This window comes from Aptenodytes patagonicus, chromosome 18 (genome assembly GCF_965638725.1).
Source record: "Aptenodytes patagonicus chromosome 18, bAptPat1.pri.cur, whole genome shotgun sequence".
In the NCBI taxonomy this organism is placed as follows: domain Eukaryota; kingdom Metazoa; phylum Chordata; class Aves; order Sphenisciformes; family Spheniscidae; genus Aptenodytes; species Aptenodytes patagonicus.
In genome coordinates this window covers 4,534,445-4,556,646 of record NC_134966.1, presented here as the reverse complement: position 1 = coordinate 4,556,646, position 22,202 = coordinate 4,534,445, and the positions used below count along the sequence as shown (strand labels likewise).

The following is a 22,202-nucleotide window of genomic DNA, read 5'->3' as shown; positions in this document are numbered from 1 at the left end:
ACCCTGGCCATTGCCTAAAAGGAAGGGGCAGCCTGCAGGTATGCGTGGCAATGAGCTAGATCCCACGGCCAGGCAGGGGGAAGACGTGGAAGGGAAATCTGGCTTTCCCGAATAAGAAAAGGGAGAGGAGATGGGCGCAGGGCAGCGGCGATGTGGGAGCGGTCTAACAGCAGAGGGAGAGGGCAGGCCAGGGGAACCGAGGAAGGGGAAGAGGGCAAAACGGCCGTCAGGGCTGGTGGGCCGGTGCCGAGCCGATCGGGACGCCGGAGGAGCGGAGGGGGCCGCCACAGGTAGCGCGGGGCCGGGGCCGGGGCCGGGGCCGGGGCCGGCGGGAGTTAAGGGCGTGAAAGTGCCAGGGCAAGAGCCGTGCCCGGGCAGACCGGGGCGGGCTCAGCCGGGGGCGCCTCCCGGCCGCCGCGCTCCCCCCCGCGGGCAGCGGGCAGGGTCCGTCGGCCGCCGGGGAGCGGCAGAGGGTCCCTCGAACGGCGATTCGGCGGCTGTGGCGGGCGGGGGGCGGCGGCGGGGCGGGCCGGGAGGCGGAGCCGGGCGGCGGCGGCGGCGGCGGCGGGCTGGGGCGGCTCAGTGCGCCCGGCTCCGCTCGCCTCCCCTCGCTTCGCCTCGCCTCGCCGCGGCTCTCCTGCGCCTGGCTCCGGCCCGGCATGGCCGCTCCGCCGCGCCGCGCCGCCGCACCGCCCCCGCCGCCGCCGCCGCTGCTGCTGCTGTTGCTGCCGGTGATGTTGGGCGGCGGGCCCGGCGCGGCGGCGTCGCGGGAGCCCCCCGGTCCCTGCCGCGTGAAGACGGTCACGGTGTCCACGCTGCCGGTGCTCCGCGAGAACGATATCAGCTGGAGCGGCGCCCCGCCGCCCGCCGCCGCCGCCGCCGCCGACTCCCGCTTGCTGCTCTTCGTCCGCAGCGAGCTGCCCGGCCGCGTCGCCGTGCAGGACGACCTGGACAACACCGAGCTGCCCTTCTTCACCCTCGGTAGGCGCCCGCACCGCTTCCCCCGCCGCGTCCCGTCCCGTCGATTCCCCCCCCCCCCCCCGCATCCCCCCCCCCCCCCCGCACCTCCCCGGGTCGCGGAGCATCCCGGTGCGGGCAGCCGGCCCCGGGCTATCACCCGGCTGCGCCGGGGTTTTTGTTCACCCTCCCCTTATCGTGGACAGCCTGGTTGTGTTTTGGAGCTTTCTAACGCTGCCCTTGCTGCACCCTGGGTTGTTTGGTTTTTTTTTTCCTTGCTGGGGAGGGATCCTAAAAGATCAGGCAGGGCCTGAGGGCTGCTGCCTTTTAACAGCCCTGGGAGTAAAGCGTCTCCGCTCAGGCTGTAAAGTGATGGGTGCTGCCTCTTGTGCTCCAACTTGAACGCTTAGCCCTGGAGGAGGTACCACCGAGCCTGGGAGAAGGGGAGAGGCTGTTTTTCTAGCCAGAGCCTAATTTTATAAATGCTTCGTCTTAATTCTCGAAGCTTGCTCTTGCTTCACGCACAACTCCAGCGCCTGGGTCTGTGGTGAACGCCTGCAGACTTTCCTCCTAGCTCAGCTTTTGTGGGGAGGGGGATGGGACTAGAAATAATTCTGCTGTCGTACTTTCGTCTGCATGCCGGATCCTGTTGTCTCAGATGGGGTGCCCAAGCTGCCTCATGTCACTTTTAGCCTTTTCTGTGCCTTAATCAGCCTGGGGATCCTCCAAGGGAACTGTTGAGAATGCCATATGGACAGCGTGGTGTTTACTCTGCCAGGTCACCGAAGGTTTTTTGTCGATCTCTTCTTATCCACTAGCTTTCTTGCCTTTCGGTGTCTGAACCTAGGATAATTCAAGTATCTGCTTAACTTTGGGTCTGAGATACTGCTCGACACCGCTGGGTTGTGACTTCCAGTGCATTGCCCTGCGTTCACCAGGCATGTCGAGGTGTGCCCGCATGCAGGCTGACCTGCGGGGCACCTCGCCGCAATTCCCTTCCCATACCTTATGGAAGTGCCTGCCTTTCACTGGGTGCGATGTGCCGGAGTAGGAAAACGGCTGTCTGTGTCTCCCGGTCCTGTCATTTTACCTTCTGTGAAGCTTTCTTGTAGCAAGCGCCTGTAATAAATAAGTTGATGGTACTTCTCGAGTCCCTTGGGTTCTGGCTTTGCAGTGTGGCTTCCTTAGACATGGTTGGTCAACCGTAAAAGTCCCAAACAAACCAGATACTCTACTTCAAGTAATAAAAGTGAAAAATCAAAGGTTTGATGCAGTAGGAATGACATTTACCTTACAGTGATTAAAAGTAACAAGAAGTTTCATGGTTCACCGAGTTGTATTTTCAGATTAGAGTAGGGTTTCTTCAGGGACTGGGTGTGAGTTGTGCACTGATCTAAATATATCAGAAGGCAAAGAAACCCCTCTGTGTGTAGCTTAGGTAATAGCTCAAGTTGGAGGAGAGAAATTTGTCTTGATAAATGAGAGGCATGATCTTGTATAGCAAATCCTATTTCTGTGACTGACTGCTGGTAAAGAGACCATGTGTTGGGTCTAAAAAACTCTCTTGCTTGCCTGGGATATTGGTTATGCGTGTACTCTTTAATATGTAGCGTCTCTTGCAAAACTGTGTTTTTGTTGCTGCCCCTTCATGGGCAAAAGACCCCAAAACGTCCCTTCCTGTTCCCCTGAACCCGCAGGCATCAGGCGGATCGGAAGATAAATGGAAGCTTTGCTCATGGTGGGATGGCATCATCACCGTCCTGAAATTAATCAGCACGTTGCCTCCAGAGAAGGTAAAACACTTGTCCTTCCCCAAGGTCTAGCTCATGAATTGCTGTGGATGCTCTGATATTTCAAATTTGTTGCATTTCTTCCCGTCTCCTGGTGTGGCAACTGAGTCTCGCTCACAGTTAACTCTTTTCTGGGTGAGTGCTTTAGAGGATTTCTGCTGGCTTGTTTTTCTAGTGTGGGAAGTAATGCTGGAGTTTTCTGTAGAGTTTTTTTCCCCACTGCGTCATTTTCTAAGTTCATCCGTGGTTGGGAACCCGAGAGCTGCTGCTGCCTCGTAATGGGCTCTTGGAGGTGAAAATCACGCTACATGTGGGAGGTCAGCCGAATGGCTTTGGAGTGACTTTGGGGGCAGGGATTGCTTTAAACAGTGGCTTCTCTTTGCCAAAACCATCGATAGCCCTTATCATTAGCTGATTTCTGATGCTTACGTGAATTTATGCGTGTTGCTGAACATGTTTAGTGGCTAGCTGGGCCTGAGCTCAGGAAGACACATAAGATCTGACATCCTGGCGATTGCAAGTGTGTTGAAGGCTCCTAAATGTCTTTGAGTTGAGGCTCTGGCTGCTAGCAAAGACTGCTTTCTGGCCTCATGGGGGTAAGGATGTGGTAGGAAGACCTCCTAAAGCACACACCTCAGGACAGCTACCCTGACTGGCATCCTGGAGGGATTCTGGGGAGAGAGGAAAAAAAAAAACAAACCCAACCTAAAACCATGAAGCAGGCAGAGCTGTGTCCTGGTGCTGATACTACGGACTCTGAAGTGAAGTAAGTTGAGAATAAATTGAGGCCACCCTGTTCTGCAGGCTCAAAAGTCTTTCTAGGCCAGGAAGCACGAAATAAAACATTGCCTTGCTTGGTGGCGATGCGTTTCTTTAAGGGCTGTGTTTAAGCGGGCAGTCTGTAGTCCTGGGCCTGCTCCGCAACTCCCAGCTGAATGAATCTCCTGACGCTGGAGTGGTTCCTGTGCCTCTCATCACTCCTTTGCCTTAAAGGAGGGCAGGGGAATCTGTAGCTAAAAGCTGGCAGGTGCCAGAGCCTTGTCTGTAGCAGTGTGAAACTTAGAATCATAGAATCGTTTAGGTTAGAAAAGACCTCTAAGATCATTGAGTCCAACTGTAAACCTAACGCTGCCAAGTCCACCGTTAAACCACGTCCCCAAGCGCCACATCTTCTGCTGGTTCTTTTTAAGGACGGACCAAGTTAAAATAGACTGAGGAGATAGATGCTCTGAGTCGGTGGCTGGTACAAAGCACATGCAGTGCTCTGTGTCCCTTTTCTTTAAAGGATTCCTGCTTCTAGGGAGGAAGCAACTTTTTCTGTTCCCTGAAAATAGGAGGTTTTATTCACTTAAGTGCATAAAGCGAGAGCTTCCAGGGTTGCATCCCTGCCTGCGGGGAAGCCTGCTCTGCAGGACCCACTGCATGGCTGAGATGAAAGGAGAAAGCAGCGCTAGGAAATCCCCACGCAGCCGACCCCTGGCCCCGTGGCATGCTAGCGGCAGGAGCAGCAGGAGCAGGTGCAGCAGCAGGAGCAGAAGCAGCAGCAGCTGCTTGCTCGCCCGCGTGAGCCGTGGGTCGCGAGTGGCGTGCGGGAAGCGTGCGGGAAGCGCGCAGGAGCCCGCTAGGGGGTGGTGGGAGCCCGGGGATGCTCCGCCAGCAGCACCTGCTCTGCCGGGAGTCCTCTCTGCAATGGGTGCAGCCCGCAGACAGCCTCCTGCAAGCGGGTGGGGAGGCCAGGAGGGGATGGTTTCGTCCTCCCCGAACAGAGAGAGAAAACTTTTGTTTCCTTGTTGCATCCTTCCCAGGCTGCAGCAGGGGGACCTGCCGCTGAAACGCTGATCGGCAGCTCTAGTTTGCTCGGTGTCCCTTCTTCAGTGGGGCGTCTCGGTTTCTGTATTTCCTACGCCTCGGTTTGTTTTTTCTCTCTCGTGTTGGAGACAAGAAGGATGTTACTCCCCTTACCCCCCAGTTACATTACTATAAAATTACCCAGCAGAGCACAGTGGTGGCAGGAAATGACAAATGTAACTTTGCCACCAGTGCGTTATGAATTGCTGTGCATCCCCGTTCCTGAAAAAGCATCCTGCCCTTTCCTTAACCTTGGATACAACTGATGCTTTGCGGTATTTCCCCCCCCCCCCCTAATTCTTCTAGTGTTACGCTGGCAAATGGTGCAGCCTATCATTGACTTTATTCTTGTACAATGAGGTCTCTCTAAGGTATGTATCTTGATTTAGTCAGCAGCCATGTGTTCTGTACAATAGCTGCTCCACGAGCAGCGTAGCCTGCTTTAAGTGCAATTCAGGGAATGAAGCAGTTAGCTTCCGAGCTAATTTAGATGAGCTCTGTCTATGTGTGAGCAGATATATATAGAGGAGAGAGGAGGAAAGAGGCAGACAAATTTTCACCACTGCTCTTACCCGGTAGTGGCTTACATAAGAACAGTTTACTACACACTCCCCATAAATGGCTTTAATGGCTGCTGTTTGACGGGTGTCTGCAGTGCTACAAGGTCCTTCGTTTCGGTGGTTGTCAGAAAAGGTGCTCGTGCATCTATATTACCGGTGTCCCATCGTGGCCCCTGTGCGTGGCTGATGATTATCCCCTGCTTCTTCAAGCTGTGCAGCTCCTCCATCTCCTCAGCAGTTCGGTGCCACTTCTTTTATCTTCTTTCCTAACTTCTGAAGCCATCTTGTAACTTGAACTTCTCCTCTTTAGGGTAGGAATGCATTAAAATAAGGGAAAGCACTTAGTTCCCTGCGGGTTGTTTGAATTTACTGCTTTTTCTGAAAACACTTGAGCAGGGTTTTGCCACCCTTGCTTTTGTCAACAACTCCCGTTTTCGCAGAGCAGCATGGAGAGGCTGGAGGGTTACCCGGGGAGCACGGGTGCGACTGAAGCTTTTTGATGCCGCTGTTCGGAAGCGCCATCCTCTGCTTTCAGTTGGCCTGTGAGATCTGGAGCAGCATCGTGCAAGTAGCAGAAGAAGAGTGTGCCTGGCGTGAGACGCTGCTCGTCGGGGCATAGCATCTTAAAACTGGGTTGTCCCTGCAGAGAGAAGCCAATGAGCAAAGTTTGGTTTCAACACCTCCCTTTTCTGTTAACTGCCTCCTGCTAGACTTGAAGAGCTGCACTGCATATCTGGCCAGAGGTTTGGTTAGTCAAGTGTTGGGGTTTTTTTTGTTTATTTTTCTTATTCTGGCTGTTCCCAGGGTAGTCCAAGGGGTCACATCTTCCACCAGGCAAGTGGAGGGAGCCAAAAAGCCTCAGTGAGGTGGTACGGTGAAGATGAGACGTGTTGGTGGGCTCCTTGGGATAGGGACTGGGAGGGGGGATGTAGACCTGAGAGTGGGGGCTGCTTCCCTTCCCCTTCATGCCCATCCACAGCGGTGCGTGGGCCAGGTCTCTGGTGGCGGGGGCTGCCTGGGGAGGGTGTAGGAAAGAGGGAGAACCTTCTGGTAGAAATTTCCTCCCCTCCTTGTATGAAGCTATGTGATTACCTAAGCTTTCCAGGCCGTTGGGTTCTTGTAGTTGGAAAGGGAAGGAAGGAGAGCCCGGCTCGGAGTGGTGTTGTACTGGCGATGTGGGTCCTGAGCTCGAGATCTGCCCACTGTGGTTGTAGGAGAGGCGAACTCTGTAACACCCAGAAAGGCTGTAGGCACAAAATGTCCATGAAAATGGGTCAATCCTCAGATGACCGCTTCCCTCCCCAAAGACAAGGTTGAACGTGGCTTGTCCAGCACGGTGGGGTGTGGACTTGCAGGGATTTTGCTTTGTCTCATGTATTTTCTGGGGTGAAAATCTCAGATAAAACTGGGAATCTGTAACTGAGTGGCAGGCTGTACTCAGGGAGTTGCTGCTTTCCAAGAGTACCCGTGTTGACCAGCTAGTGGCAACAGAAGATTAACTATAGAGAGAGGAGCCGGTTTTCTGCAGCTGAACTGTCAGGCTGGAGTAGCGGGAGGAGGCTGACGGCTGGGGATCCCCCCTGCTCACCCTTTCCTCCCATGTGATGGCAGCGAGTTTTCCATGATGTCGGTGTGCCAGAGAGCTTTATTGCTCTTCTGCTGGAAGAAAAATTTCTCCTTTTCTTCAGAACTAGGTGGGGAGCTTGCATTTCTCTGGGGGGACTGGGGAGGTGAGTGACCTCCGAGTGCCACCACGCAGATAGACATTACCTCCAAAACTTGCTGCCTTTTCCTTTCTAAGCCCTAAAAGTGTGAACCCCAGCTGTGTGACAGACAAGCCTTTGTGCTGCCTCAGTGATACGGTGCTGATGTGCAGTGCTGGCTGGCTGTGAAACTGGGCTGAGCCCTTGGGCTTTCCTGGTGTAACAGGAGTTCAGGCACAGGACTGGCTGGAACAGGAGGAGAACAGATTGATGCCACTTGTGGGAATGATGAGGTATCGATCGTATGCTACCTCGACATATATGTTAGCAGCTGCAGGTAGCTTGAGAAACACCTACCATCACACCAAAATGCCTTGTAGAGCGTGGGGGTAGACCGGGGTTGGAGACTGAAAGTCTCCAAGTGAAGTGAAGTGAAGAAAATAGAAATGCCTTGATTGAAGCCTTTCGTCGTCTGTAATGGCCACGGTACAGCTCGTGTCAGGAGTGACCTCCTCCGGTTGCAACCATCTGAAATGGGGAATGATGAACCTCGGCCAGTCTTCCCTTGCTGCCCCCCAGTCCTGCCCCTGTCACTACCTGTGGGGTGGGTGACGGCATCGAGCAGAGCTGATTCTTGTGCATAACCAGCTTAAGAAACGGTGCCACTTAAGAGAATTGAATGCTTGTGCTGCTGCTCGGGTCTCAGCTAATGCGGTTAAGGTTTCCAGTGTCCAGACAGTATGGAGACGCTTAATGGTATTGAAGAAGCAGAACGGCATGCGGAGGGAACGAGCAGTGATCTTGGCTGCCTGCATCTGCCCTGGCTGGGTGAGGCTTTCTGGTTGTCTCCTGGGAAGGGGGCAGGTGGGGAAAAAAATCACAAGAGTAAATGATTTTGGCCCATCGATCCCTTTGGGCGTCTTCCCTGTATGCCGTGCGAGAAGCACTGCTCTTGAATGCATCCAGCGTGCTTATCCCACTGCAGTCCGGGGAGGAAGGAGGGATTCCTTGCAGGAGGAGGTTGGGCTGCGACTGCCTGCGAGAAGATGGGGCAGATAAGATTTGGAGCCAGGGCTCTGCCTGTGGGCAGAGGCGGCTGGTGGGGAGGAAGACAGAAGTACGAGTTCTCCTCTGTTTCTCATTATCTGTTCCCTACCAGTCTTGCACCCCTCCCTCTGTGCTTCCACCTCTCCCGTCTCCATGCAAGACAAAGTCTGTATGAAACCGCGACTGGCTTTGAAAGCAGCAGCGAAAGGGGAGAAATTTTCCATTAGCAGCATCAGCAGTAAAAGAGATTTTTTCCCAGTCACCTGGTAACTGCTGTATTTAGGAAGATTACTGAGCTGATGGTGTTGCTCCCAGGCATATGCATGGGAGTGATCCTGTTAAGAGGGGGAGGCAAGGGCCAGCGTGCATGGCTGCACACACGGAGGTGAGCTGGTAAAGGTTAGCTGTGCATCTGTCCTCGGGGAGAGAAGAGCCGCTGCGCTGGAGAGGGGACCCGCTGGGCCTAACACCTCTCATGCACCGTCATCTGCTCTTCCAGTGCACGAGAATGAAACAGAAATTGCATCGCCAGCTGCACTAACGAGCTGCAGTGGGGGGGAGCGGAGCGGAGCGTGGCTGCCCGGGGCTGGGCGCTTGCCCGTCCTCGAATGGCAGAGGGAATGCCTGGCTCCAGCCTGCCTTTGGGGACAGGCTGTTTGTTTTGGTGCCTGATACCTTTTTTTTTTCTCCGGGTCTGATGAGATATGTCTACAGAGGGGTGCTGCCCTGGCTGCAAAGACCCTATGGACTAACTGGAGATGTGAACCCGCCCTCCCAAAAGCCCATGGTCCCGCGACCGCAGAACTGGGGTGCAGGGTCTGGACACCCCAGGTTTGCTCCCAGCCCTGCTGCTGGCCATGAGGCACGCTCACAAGAGCTCAGCTGTGTGATACCTTTGAGGCTTTGGTTCTTTTTCCTTTGTCCCCTCCCTTATATCTCTCTGTGGGGCAGTGGGGTGGCCTCACCTGCGGCTGGAGCCCTGCCCTGGCTCTGCTGCGTGAGCTGGGCTCCCCGGCCAGCCCTGAAGGCACTCGCCTAACGTGAGCTGGCGTTGCAGAGTGTGCCTGCGGCTGCCGCAGTCACGGCTCTGTCTGTCCCAAGGCCGTTCACAGCCTGTATCCTTCCCTTGCTGCTCTTTCTGGTTCTCGAGCGATTGGCGTTCCAGGGAGCGCAGCACACCCCTAAAATATGGGATCAAGTGACAGAAAATGGGAGTTGGCAACAGCATAGGAATTTTTTTTTTTTTTTTTTTTTGCCTCTAGCCAACTGCTCAGTAACATCAGCTTCTTGAAGCACGGCTCCCGTGTCAGCAGCATGCCATGATGGCAAACGCGGGGCGATTTGTGTGCGGGAGCCGGGAGGAGGGCTGGAGCAGAGCATGTTCTCTGTGGCCTAGGACCAGGACCTGCTGCTTGTCCGCCCCAGCCGGGGAGCACCAGGTCTGAGTGCTGAGGCTGAAAAGCCTCTACCTCTGCTCACGCTTGCCGTTGTTGCTATTGCTCTTGCTGCCTGGGGGTCTGATGGGAGCTGGGGTAAAAGTTGATGCCACTGACCTAATTAATTACTCGTGCAGCATGCACCCAGAGCGAGATCTGCTCTCTTGGGCAGTTTCCCACTCAGATGGGCTTCCCGGGCTGAAGGGGCTCCCGTGGCAGATGCTGCCCGTTGTTCCAACCTCAGTCTCAGTTACTCAGCGCTGCCTTGCACAGGCTGCTCTGTGGGGGTGGAGGGAGATGGAAAACCCTTCACCTTGTCTTGCTGGGTCTGAGTAGTCACCTGTGTGGTGGGTTCAGCATGGGTGGTGGCCCTGGAGAGCTTTGGGGCTTGTTGGGACATCCTGATATCACCCTTTTACTTCTACCCCCATCACACTTTCTTGTCCTTTGTACGTCTCATCTGTTTAAATTCGAGGGGTTTAAACTCTTTTTCCTGCCCTGTAACATGCTCAGGGAATTCCTCCCAGGCTTCTCTGAAGGCCTCCTTGTTGGCATCATGCTACTTGTTCCTCCACCTCTAATGTCTTGGGAAATCTGGACAGAGAGAGGTGCCCAGGAGGACTGAGGTATTGGGAAGGTGATCCAAAAGGTGGATGCATGTTCCCCTCCCTCTCTTCCATGCCATCGAAACTGGGCAGCCCATGGTCGATCTGTGTCCACAGACTCATTTGTAGCATTTCAAGCATCAATTAGGCTTCCAAAAAAAGTAGAAACCGTTTCCTTCCCTCCTTCCCAGGAACAGACAGGAGTTTGCAGGAGGGACAGCCTGAGCCAAAGCAGCGTGCTGGGGTTTACCTCCGTGTGCCTGGGGCTTTTGCTGGTTCAGGCCCAGTGTGGCCTGGGATCCCCCGGCCCCAGGGCCACCCGCTGAATGCAGCAAATGTCTCCCATCATCTTCTGTCTGGAGGAGGTGCTTGAGGCGGGCAGCTCGGGGTCTCCCAGGGGATGCCAGCGCTGGGTACCACTTGATTAAGGTAGGCTCAACTCACGGGAGCCTCCTGGCCCTTACCGGGGATAACCTTTGGGACAGGAGGCTGTGTGGTAGGTCCAGCTGAAAAGGAGAGATGCTGTAGAGGAGCCGATCACAGCAGTGGCATTTTGGGGACCTGACAGGTATGTTTGGGCGTGAGACATGTTGCAGGCTGAAGGCACATCCAACAGCAATGACGTTGGCCTTATCTGTGCAGGCAGGTCCTCGCCTGCTGTTGCTGGAAGGCGGCTGCTCCGTCTACCGTGTTCACATCAGGGGCTTCAGCATTTTTCATCCCCCGCAGAGCGGAGGGAGGGCTGTAGGGGTGCATTCGTCACCTGAAGAGCCCCTGGGCTTTGGCTGAACTTTGTGTTCTAGCAATAAAACCGTGCTAGGAAATGTGTGCTGTAACAAAGCCCATGGATATAATACATCCGTATCATACTGTACCTTTCATCTTGAAGGATTCCCAAGGAGCTTTACAAACTCGGTGTGCTGCAGCCTGCCAGGGTGACTGAATGCTATCAGTAAAGGCTGCAGTCTAATCTCTGCGGTAGCATGTCCCCCCCCACTCCCCCTCGCAGGGGGAACTTTATGAAGTCTGATCTCGGACTAGCGCTGCGCCGAGTGTTTTCCTCTAAGCCTGAGTTTCTCAGGAGAAAAAGGAAGACCATGTAGCTGTTTGTTATGCAAAACCAGCGAAGAAATATTCTTCCTGGGGCAGTAGGAGTGGGTGGGAATTACTTTCGTGCAGCTTCAACGGCTTTGGATCTTGGCAGAAAAAGCATTCGCAGGGGAACGTGCCCTCCATGCAGCCCCAAGAAAGGGGATAATAACGTTAGAGCACTTGAGAAATTGCTTCTTGGGCATAAGCAGGGTGGCAGAGTTCAGCTCACAGGCAGGGGGGCTGCTGCTGGGGCAGCTCGTGGGAGAGAGACTGTAAATGTCTGCCTGAAATACTTGGTGTGCAAGTCTCTTCTCACCCTGTGTCCCCTTCTGTCCTCGCAGAGACAGTTGCTGAGCCAGCTGATGGCGTGTCCATGTCCTGCAGCCTTTGGCAACATCTGGGCTGCTGCTGCCGCCTCCCACCGCCCGCAGGATGGGAGCAGGGAAGGGCGATGCAGCCCTCTGCCTCGGTCACCCCTGGTGGTCTCCAGCTCCAGCTGGGTTTATTTTCCTCTGCTCTTGGCTTACCTGGAGCTGTGGGGGCGGTGGGAGGCGTCGGAAGCTGCTGTCGATAGTGGCAGAGCCTAAAAATGAAAACTGAAAGTGGGATAAGGGGCACTAAATGAAGCTGTCATCAGAGGCATATGCTTGAAAAGCGGAGGTTAGCTTGAGTCTATTTTTGTTTGGAGTGGTACACACTTAGCCTGTTTTGTTTAGCAGTTTGTTTATGGGATGTATTTTCCCATCCTGTGCAGCTCCTCAAATGTATGCTATAAACAAACTGTAAAATCAAAAGCAGCCTTTATGTGTTCCCGTTAAATGCATCCTGGTGCACAGAAGATCCAGGGTGCGTGGTGCCGACAGGGCTGAGGTGCCTGCCAGCCTGAGGTCCTTGATTAAGGAGGAGACAAGACACCAGCGAGGGAGGTTATTTTGTCATGTTTGAGTACGGGAATTGCTGTGGGTGCCCCTTGGTATGGAGCAGGGACACCTCAAAAGCACGCCAGCCTTTTCGTCCGTTTGCTCTTGCATTGGAGGCTCCAAGCCTTCTCGTGCTCGTCCCCGAGGAGCACAGGTGTTGCCACCTGCAGCTCCTTTAGCTTTGCCTCCTTTCCTGGACCCCATCGAGATGGTTCCTCAGGCCACCAGGAACAGGACATGGTGTTGCCAGTGTAGTACATGGATCCTGGCTATTAAGAGCCTTCAGTATCAACTGAATTTCAAAAAGGCAATAGAGGTTTGTGGTCGTTCTTACTGTAGTTGTTGCAGTTGCATGCCTTGTACTGGATCAACAGCCATGTGTTTCTCGCTTTAATTTTTCTGAGCGCGATCAGAGGGGCTAGAAGTGTATTTAATTAAATAGCAACAGCCTTGCCTTTTAACACAATTCAAGAAACCAGAGCTGCTGGAAGACACAAACTCCATTACATTGCTTTACATCTTATCACATCCCAGTGCTTGCTGTTTCCTCCTCTTCTGTTCTTTGCTCTCCCCAGACAAGCAGCACAGTTGTCCTTACTGTGTTCCCGGCTTCTGCTGCATCGGAGGAGGAAATCCATTATCCGGTGGCATGGCAGCTGGGAGGGAGGTCAGGGACGCTGCCTGTAGGGGCTGCTCGTAGCCAGCTTGGGGTCTTGCTGGAGCAGCAGTTTGCACGACAGACACGCTGCTTCTCGTTGTACTCAATTTTATTCTGCTTTTGTAGCAGCTGCCTTTGCTGCTTAGCTGACAAGCTGTTCTTTAACATGCTGTGGCCCAGCAGCGTGCGGGAACAGGGACAAGAGCTGGGATTTGGGTAGGATGCAAGCTCTGTGAGCTGGAGGTGTGGGGATGCTGCCGGCCTCTGCTTCTGCTCCCCGGGAGTGCGTGTGCTGCCCGAAATCACGTGTGCTGCCCAAAATTGTGCATGCTGGGGGAGGTTTTCTCTGCTGCCTGGGCTCACTTTAAAGACTGTTGTAAAACCTTTTCCCTCCTTGCTGATGAAGGGTTTTACAGCATGTTGCAATGAGCCACTTAAACGCAAAACAGGAGGAAAAAATCCTGTTTACAGCACTCCTCCCAGCTGAGCTGGCGTGGCAGCCCGGGGCCTGCGCTGGGGTGAGATACAGGGTGTTTGTAGAGGATGCTGAAGAAAAGTTGAGCCTTGTGAGAGCCTTCCCTTTGCAGAGCAACACATCAGTGTTTCTCCTGTGGCCTCTCCCAGCTGCATTGCCTCCCCAAAACAGTGTTCCCCGCTGTCCGGCAGGCTTCTCTGCCGGTTTGGGGCGTGCCGCATCACGTAGACCCAATATTTGAGTAGACCTTGGTCTGCAAAGCCTCTCTCCAGCAGGAACGGTGCAAATTTGTCCGTGGATACCTGGCCCACATCTGGAGCAGCTCTGTGGTCACCTCCCTGGGAAGGGTGTCCCAAATGGCCCCGTGTCCTGCAGCCTCTCTCTGCAGGGAGCTGGTGTGGGACAGCAGCTTCCCGCCCCTGCTAGTGGAGGGGTTTTGGGCTGGGAAGGAAGGTGACGTTTTTGCTGTGTCTCAAAAGGCAAGGGTTTTCTGTGGATGTGGGGCTGCAGTTTTTAATCACTGCTTGTTCTGATCATCTCTCTACAAAACTGCTCTGAAGGCACCTAAGGGCAAACCAGCAGGTGTTAATATTCTTCTCCTTTTGCTGTTGTTGGGTGGGGGAAGAATTTAGATTCAAGAAAAGCTGTTATTTGAAATGGTGCTTCTCGCCTCGGCTGTGGCAGCTGGAGGGCAGGTGAGACCTGGGTGAGAGGAGAGGTGCTCTGGACCTGGCTGGGGAACAAGCTGCAGCTTTAATTTGGCTGGTAACGGCCGTGCAGCGTTTCCCCAGTCTTCTCCATGCTCTTGTTCTTCCAACTCTATGCAAATATTTGCAGCAGTTAGGGAGCTGCACAGGGAGATTTTTATTCCTGGCATGAACTGAGTTTGAGGGAAATGTTGGGCCAGGAGAATGGTCTTACGGGGGGGCACCAAGATCCACCCTGTCCAGCAGCCTCTGCTGTGGTGGCCAGCAGAAAGTGAGGAATAGGGCATGGGTCCCTGGAGCACCCCATGGAGGTTTGCTCCTGCGTTCCTGTGGGATGCTTGGTTGCACATAGCTGCAATAAGCGTCTGTGCATCCTGACCGAGCTGAAAGGGCCCCACAGCAGCTCCTGAGGGGCTCCTGCGTCTCCCTCCTGCATCCCCATAACATTGGCCTCTCTGGGAAGTCCCTCTGTTGATGGGGATGCTGCGTTGTGCCATGCACAGACGGGCTGCGGTGAGGGAAGAGGGAGGTTTTTCTTTGAGGTCTCACGGACACGCCGAGTGCTGACCAGGGGCCGGCGCAGAAGGAGGGATGCTTCTGTTAATTAGCACTAGATGAAAGGAAAACTTGTCTTTATTCAAAGACCGGCTTGTTCCAGTTTCATCACAGCCCCTCAGTTCTGAGCTTTAAAGTTTGGCGTATGTGTGAACAATAAGTTTGGAAAAATGTTTTGAAGCCAAAATCGCAGCATTGTTATCAAAATGCTGTAGAGGAGTTGTGACACTATTTTGAAGATGAAAGTATTTTTACAATCTTAAACTGACACATAAAAAAAAAAAAGAAAAATAAAGTTTGCATGAAAGACAGCTCTCAACAAGACTTTCCCTGGCCAGAATCAAACGCGACCATCCCTGAAGATTGGTGAAAGCACTTTGAGGAGCTTCTGGCTTTGGCTGTCACGTAGGTGACCCTGCGTCCAGTGTGGTGAAGTGAGTGGCTCCTGTTGGTGTTCCTGGTATGTGCTGGGCAGGGCGAGCTCTGTGCAGCCCTGGCAGGGGGAGCGGTGGGTGCCCCCTGCCCCTCTGGGTGCTTGCTTTTCTCCAGGCAGCTTATGGAGCAGCAGGAGGAGGGAGCGAGATGAGATGTTGACGGAGCATGAACATGTGCTGGTCCCATCCTTGCTGCCCAAGTGATGATCTTGCCACTTCTGACCCCAGCAGCGCTCGCTGCTGTTGGGGTTGGTCTGTGAAAACAAATTTTTCACAGCTGTTTAGCAAGCATCTGCGTAATGGGTTAGCCAAGCGGCACCCTCTCAATGAGGAGTGAAGGGGGAGGCTGGAGCTGGCCACCTCCGGCACCGGCTCTGGGCTGCTCCTGCTCCTCGTCCATTTTGGGGCCTCTTGGTTCTTGCCATTTCAGCTCACCCGCGGGCACCAGGGAAGCTGGGCTGGGGGGCAGAGGCCAGACACGAAACACCAGTATCAGGAGGGGGAATGGCCTGGTGGGTCTGGGGACTTCCAGCACCATGGGCTCCGTCACAGCATCTTCCAGCCACTGGCTCCCCCGTCCCAACGCTGCATCTCGCCGGTTTAAGCTGCGGTCCAGCCCTGGCTGCTCGTGCATTGCCTCCTGCACAGAGCAGCCTCTTGCACCCCATGAAGACATAGCGTACAAGAAGGTGTCCGGGGTGTCTAATGAGTCTGTGCTAAGCGCACCTCCCCTTTGCCAGCTGCCTGCAGCTCCTCTCAGCTGGGATGGCAAACAGCATTGTTGGTCACTCACCTACCACCTTTTCTTGGGATTTTCTTTTCCGTGACCACCTCAATGCATCGGATTGTGGTGATGGCTTTTTTTTCATTCCCATTAAGCTGTAGTTTCCATTGCACTCTCTCAGATACCCAGGGGCCTCTGAGCACCTGCCCTATAATTAAAAGCAATCTATTATGATGTCTGAGGGTCTGTGCGAGTTACAGGGCCATGAACCCTGGTCTGCTGCAGAAGAGCTGTCAGGCAGTTCCTTCGTTAGAAAATAGACACCAAAAATTCCTCTTCCACCCCCAGCTTTGTCTTCCTGCCAGCCCTGGATTCCAGATTTATTTAAGGGTCTTTTCTTTTGGGCTCGGGTAGGTGTGGAGCGTGTATTTTTTGCCATGTGAGTCTGACAAGCCCTTGGGGAGGATGAGTGGGTGTCTTGAAGCGTTAGGGAGAAACTTGGCAAGTGCTTCAGCTCCAGGGGTCTCTTTGCATTTTTGGCTGCATCTGCTTTTTTATCCCGCTGCTCTTAAACTTTTCTGAACCAGCAAAGTCACACCCCAGCAGCGCTGCCATCCAGGAATAATGCTGCTCCCGTTCCTCGAAGGCCTGGCCGCAGAGACTAGATGGCTTCTGTGGTTTCTCCCAAGGGTGCCAGCCGATGGATGGTGCTGGATGGGACAGTCCTGGGGTCCCTCTGCCCAGCACTCCTGAATCTGAGTGTTAACCGTGGATGGGGATGGTCTCGCCTTCTCTACATCATGGAGGAGGGTCCTCCGCTCTCGGAGCTGGGATGGAGGTGGGCAGGAAGGTGCTTAGAGCTGGCTGCACAAAGGGGCAGCCGTACGTGGGACGTGCATGCCATGCTTGGGTGTTTCCGAAAAGAAAGAGAGGCTCTCCTGAGCCTCTTCGAGGTGGTGTATTTCTTGTTCTGTCTTGTTCCGTGCTCCCAGCTTGGTTCCTGGCCTTGTATATGGGATTTGGGATCTGGTTTCAGGAGGTGAAAGCAATCTCTTAGCTGTGTTGGTTTGCAAGGGCCCGGGGGGGCTCTCTGTTTGCATTACCGAGGTGGTGTAAAATTCCCGCGTGGAGGCTGTGCTGGTGGGTGGGAAGGAGGGACACTCTCGGCTCCTTTCCTGCCACCCTCTGCCTGCAGGCTGATGGTGCATAAAGAGCTGAGGAGAGGAGACAAGTGTAAGAAATGGGTGGGTGGAGGAGTGGTAAGTGGACTCAACAGACCAGGATCCGCTGCTTCTCCGAGCTGGGGTAGCTGCTGCCCCATGCACTTCTCTAGCCGACAGCTCTCCCCGCAGCTCAACAAGTGGCTGGGCAGTGGGAGAGCAGGATGCTGCTGTCGAGTCCGATGGCTGTAACATGCTGTCCCGTTAGGAGTTGGGGTTTTCTCTCTGCTTTAGTGTGCTAAAAATGATCTGCACGGTTGAAAGTTCCCCTCCTCTCCCCCGCATGCACACGTGTCTCCTGATCTCTGCGAGAGAGTGACAGCTTCTCTAACTAGGCAGCTGAGGAGGTAACATTAGCAACTCCATGCTGGTGCTGGGGACCATCTCCAGCTACCCTTGGAGGTGGCATGTCTGGTGTTCAAATGGCCTCTCACGAGGACAGGAGAGCTCAGGCTGCCTGCGCGCCTGTCCTCCCTCCCTGACAGCACTTTGCATGGCTGGTGGTGTCAGCTGTGCAAAGCAAGAGCCGGCACGGGAGGAGGCACCTACGTCCCATCACTGCTTGCTCTGTTCTTGCTGATGCACCGGCTGGCTGTGCTACCTGCTGCAGCTCTGGGGAGAAGTGCTCTGGTGTCTGTGGGCAGTACTGGAAGGGAACGGGTGCAAAAGGAGATGCTGAGCCTGCTTCTGCACCGGTGATGCCTGCTCTGCTGCGAGGGGGGGCTTGGAGCTGCACCAGGGGAAGCTCTGGAGATCCAGGAGAGCAGGAACCTGCCTTCCAGGAGCACAGCATGGGGCATGCACTTGGCTTGTCCCATCTCCTTAGGTTGCAGGTGGTGGGAGCTGATAGCCTGGCAGCAGAGCAGCGCTGGCCGGGGCTTAGAGGGTGGTTGTGAGCGCAGTAGAGTCCGTGTTTGCTGCAAAAGGACCGCTGGTGTCCTGTGCCCTGGGAGCTGAGAGCCTGCCTGCGCTGCAGCATCCCTGTCCCTCCATCCTCCCCGTCCCTCTGTCTTCCCCGCTCAGGCTGACGTGGTGGCTGCAGCGCTGAGCGCTCCCTTAAAATCTGAATGCACCTCCTGCCCTGTGGGCTGGAAGGGGCCTTGGCTACTCGAAACAGTGCTCGGAAATACTTTTTTATAGCAGCTGGGAGCGAGCCAGGGCGAAAATGAGCTGAGGCCGCTGAAGGGAGATAAGCTGAGACGTAAACTGTGATTTTCTGCCCTGTGAGCCCTATGCATGGATTTCATCTTTTAATGGAAGTGCAGTAAATAAAAGCCATTTTCACAATAAGCTGAGCAACAGGTCATAAGCGTCTGAGCCACTGAAATTGATAGAAGCGAGCTAAGCGTAACAAATCTCCCAAAATTGCACCAGACTCCACTTGTATCTAGTCCCTTCCTGCATCTCACCAATTATAGCAAATGGCAATTATTTCTGAGCCAGAGCTTTCTCTGAATAAAACCTCAGTCAAACTGCAGATGCTTTATCTTCTTTTCAAGTAGATTTGTACCGGAGGAAAAAACCCCAGTGGGGAGAAATCCCATTTGAAGGGGCTTTCCTTAGCAGTGTTTGCAGAAAGAGTAGACGCTGGACACGCATGGAGACGTAAATTCGACCGATCCATAGTTTGCTGGCTCTGGCTGAGAGGAGGATTCAGGGAGATGTCAAGTGCATTCCCTTTCGAATGTCACTTGTGTCTTTGTTAGGATGGAGCATGGGCTGGAGATGTGCTGGCATCAGCCGTCGCAGTGTGACCCGCTCGCTGCTGGGATGCTCCTGTTGATGGGGCCCCTGTGGAGCATTGGCTTTTTCTCTCTCTTCAGGTTAGATCCAGTACGTGACTGTCTCTTCCCAGTCGCCACCACAGGGCTCCATGCTGGTACCCAGCAATGCTTCTGGGGTATAAAGTAGACTCTCAAGTCTGTGCTCAGTCTAAATGCTAGCACTTTTGTCCTGTATAACCTCTGTGCTGTTTTTAGAAACATCTCTGATGCAGAGCCTTGGGGATGCACCTGCAGCAGGGATAGCGTGTGGGGCGAAATTTCCTCGTCTCTGCACCAGTTTGTCTGATTTGAGGGCGTTACCTGGGAATTTATTTGAATTTGTTTGCAAGCGCTTGTAAAGAGGCGCGCATTTTATACGTGGAGCTGTGGCACTGCTGGTTTTACCTGCTCGGTCTCCAAAGTCAAATAGCTTGGTCTTCACCATTGCTTCTGGGGTTGCGGTGTTTGAGCAAGACGTCCCCGGTGCCGTACAGACCATAGGGCTCACAGAGGAGGGTTGTGCAGGTGGCTGTCAGCGTGTATATACAGTCGCTCCTTGGCCGAATGGCTGTGTCGAGGCATGAGGCATCTCAGCCCTGATGTTCTTCTGTACGTAGGAATGAAGTGCATTGCTTGGGATTTGTTGCTCCTGCTGTTAGCTGCTGCTAGAGATGCTGACGAAGAAATGCCACAAGATAGTGGGTGTATGAAGCTCAACTGGCTTTCTGATTGATGTCATTAGTGCTCCCTACTGAAAAATCCCTGGGAAGCTGGACACTTTCTGCCTCTGGATTTCTCCAGAAGTTTTAGCTGAACAGCTTCTTGTTAGGTGCATAGAGGCTGCTAATGTGGCACCCTCCTGGGTCCCTGAAAAAAATTGCAAGGTCTTAAATTGCCTAAGGACTGATTCGTCTCTCGTGGTGTTGTTAGCGAAGTGCATCACTCAGGTGTTTTGCAATGCCTGGAAGCTTGTGGGACTGGATGGTGAGGCTGCATCACCTGCCTCGGGGCCGCCGCTCCGTAAGGCTTTCCTAGCACGGGTGAGATGAGAAATCACCAACGGGGAGCAATGAGCGTTGTTCAATGATGCGTCCTCCCCTGTCATGGGGGAGCAGAGTTTGATTGATTTACTCTGTGCTAGCTTTGCATGAAGAAAACTGTTGTTTTTTTTTTTTTTTCTTTTTACCTTAGACTTGGGAATTTTTAGTGTTTTTTTTCCCCCCTTTGGAGGGTTGTTAATGAAAAGCACTGAACCAGCTTCCCTTCAGTTTAATTTGCTTGCGTGAGCTGGCAGCGACCCCGGCAAACACCTCCCAAAAATATATGTCAAATATTTGTTGAGAGGCTTCCAGGGCTGCCTCCAAATGGGCTGCACACATGATCCTGCCTGCAGATGTTCTCCATAAACTTTGCAGCGTGGTGCTTGCAGGCAAATACATACGTGTGTGGCCGAGTTCCCCTTGTCCGGTTTGGAGAAGGAGCGTGTGTGCGTGCAGTGTCCTCGTGGGCAGCTTACCGGGGGCGTTTCTGGGGAAAGCAGCCCTCGGACTCCGCGTGAGCCCTATTTCTCTGCTGAGGTAGCAGGTAGAGGGGGGAAGCATTGAAAAGCCGCAAAATGCTGTATTTCAGACCTCTCCTGGGCATTCCTGGCACGGGGAGGGGAGGGTTGGCTGGTGGCGGGTCTTGAGGTGATGAGAAGGGCCGGCATGGCTGACCACCGGCTGGGAGATGGAGATAAAGCGTCTGGATGGGCAGGATCTCGGCACTGGCCAGGCTGCGAGTGCCCATTTTGCCAAAGTTCAGAAAACAGTATGAAGTCCATGCCTTTCTGTGCCCTCATGCCTTTTTTTGGAGAGGTGTTGCAGATTGTTAATTAAACTTCAGCTGTTCCCTGAGTAGCTTTTTCCTTCCCACATGCATGTGGGCAGCCCCACCATCAGCATCTCCACTGCTGTGGGACGGCACAGTCACCAGATTTAGAGCTGGTGAAAGGCAGCCCTGCTCCCGGCGGGTACCACCGTGCTGGCTTATCTGTTATCAGAAGCAGGGCTGTGACCGGGCTTCACAATCTCCTTTGCCATCTCTCTGCCAGCTGAGGCACATCTGGCTCTTCTCTCCTGGTCCAGAAGCAGCCAGGGCTCTTGATGCATCCCGCCGCAGGGATGCAGCTTCTTTGTCCACCTTCAGAGTCTCCTTTGTCGGCAGTATTGGAGGCAAATCAACTAAAATATAGGATCAGCGTGGTTATTCAGTACATCCACCTTCCTCTGGCGCGTGGTTCGGCGTGCAGAACATGTTCATTTACTTGCCTAAACAGAATTTCATCGTCCACCTCCCGCGGTGCATAATGAATCCAGCTGGAGATGCTTGACCCCCGTAGCTGCAGCAAATCGAAGCTCCCCAAGATCCTCCACCAAGTGCGACTTGCTCTCCGCTTCTTGCAGCGTTTCCATAACGCAGTCGGCCCCCACGAACCTCTTTTCAATTTGGGAAGCACTGTCTTTATTTCCTTTTGCCCAGCCAGCTGTAATCCCTGCCTGGCTGTGCCCTTTACTGGGTAGCCGTTTATTTTCCTTAATCTTTTATGAAGCACTTTTATCATAAGCTCTCTGAAAATCCACTGAAATTAGACCCTCTAAATCACCTTCATCTATTTTAAAGGCTTTCTTTTGCAGGTAGTACTGCCAGGTTGCTTAGCATGCCTCTTTTCCACCATCCCTTAAGGAAGTTGCGTTGCCTTGAGCTGTTCAGATTATACTTTGCTGGTTTCTATATTGGCTGACCCCTAATTAGACTCTGAGTGAAGTTCCTGCTCTCCTGCAGTTTGGTATTTAGCTCTGCGGTCCTGGAGCCATGGTCTTCTGCTTTTTAAAAATAAAATAATAATTATTAAAAAAATACTGCAGCTGTTTTACTGTTTGCACAGCTTTTAGGAAAAGCATCCAGGGCTTGGTGGATATTGTGGGAATTGTATTTGTGTTTGGTACAACTCCGTACCTGAGCTAAGAAACCTTTTCAGGTCTGAAGGACTGAAATTAGCTTGGCAGCCAGGATGCACAAGTTTTGCTAAGTAGCTACAACTTCTGAGAAACCTCACTGTATGCCACTGATGAAGCTTTTCTGATAGTTCATGCCTCATTTGAGGGGGGGGGGGGGGGGAGCATTTTTTCCTGGCGATGCTGACACCCATAAGATGGGGAGAGCCGTGGATGAGCTGGCTGCCCGCAGACAGCAGTCTTAGGTCAGCCCTTCTGTGTGCAGGGAGGAGGGAGGCTGGTGCACAGCCCGGTGCTGCGCTTGGGAATTACTATTTTCTTTCTTATAGGGTAAAAGAAGCCCGTTCTCGAGGCACGTGGCTGTGGCTTTTCCCTGACGTGAAAGCTTGGGGAAAAACAGCATTGGTTGACCAGCTCTCTGTATTTGGGAAAATAAGGCTACTCAGAGCAAAGCCCCCACCTTGCAGGCTCGGGCATAACGGTATCCAGCAGCTGGAAGCTGCAATTAGATAAATTCAGGCTGAAAATGAAGCACAAATCCCAAAATGAAATTAGCTGGCCACTGTCGGGCGGGGGGTCGTGCTGTGTGATTGCTGTGATCTCTCCTGCCTGCATCTTCGGGAACAGCCGGTTTCTGGAAGAGCTGCTCACTGGCAGCTCTCTCCCGTCCTCCAACTGCTGGAAGGCTACAACAGGCTGTAATATTGCTCTT

The 22,202-nt window shown here is 53.7% G+C and overlaps 1 protein-coding gene across 1 annotated transcript in view; it reads left to right on the top strand.

The window, feature by feature from the left end:
* The first annotated feature begins 659 nt into the window (after window positions 1-659).
* Window positions 660-22,202, top strand: part of ASTN2 (astrotactin 2) — a 364,218-nt gene continuing 342,675 nt past the window's right edge. The window contains exon 1 of the mRNA XM_076355678.1: window positions 660-981. Coding sequence (XP_076211793.1) covers window positions 660-981 — 322 coding nt within the window. The remainder of the gene's footprint in view (window positions 982-22,202) is intronic.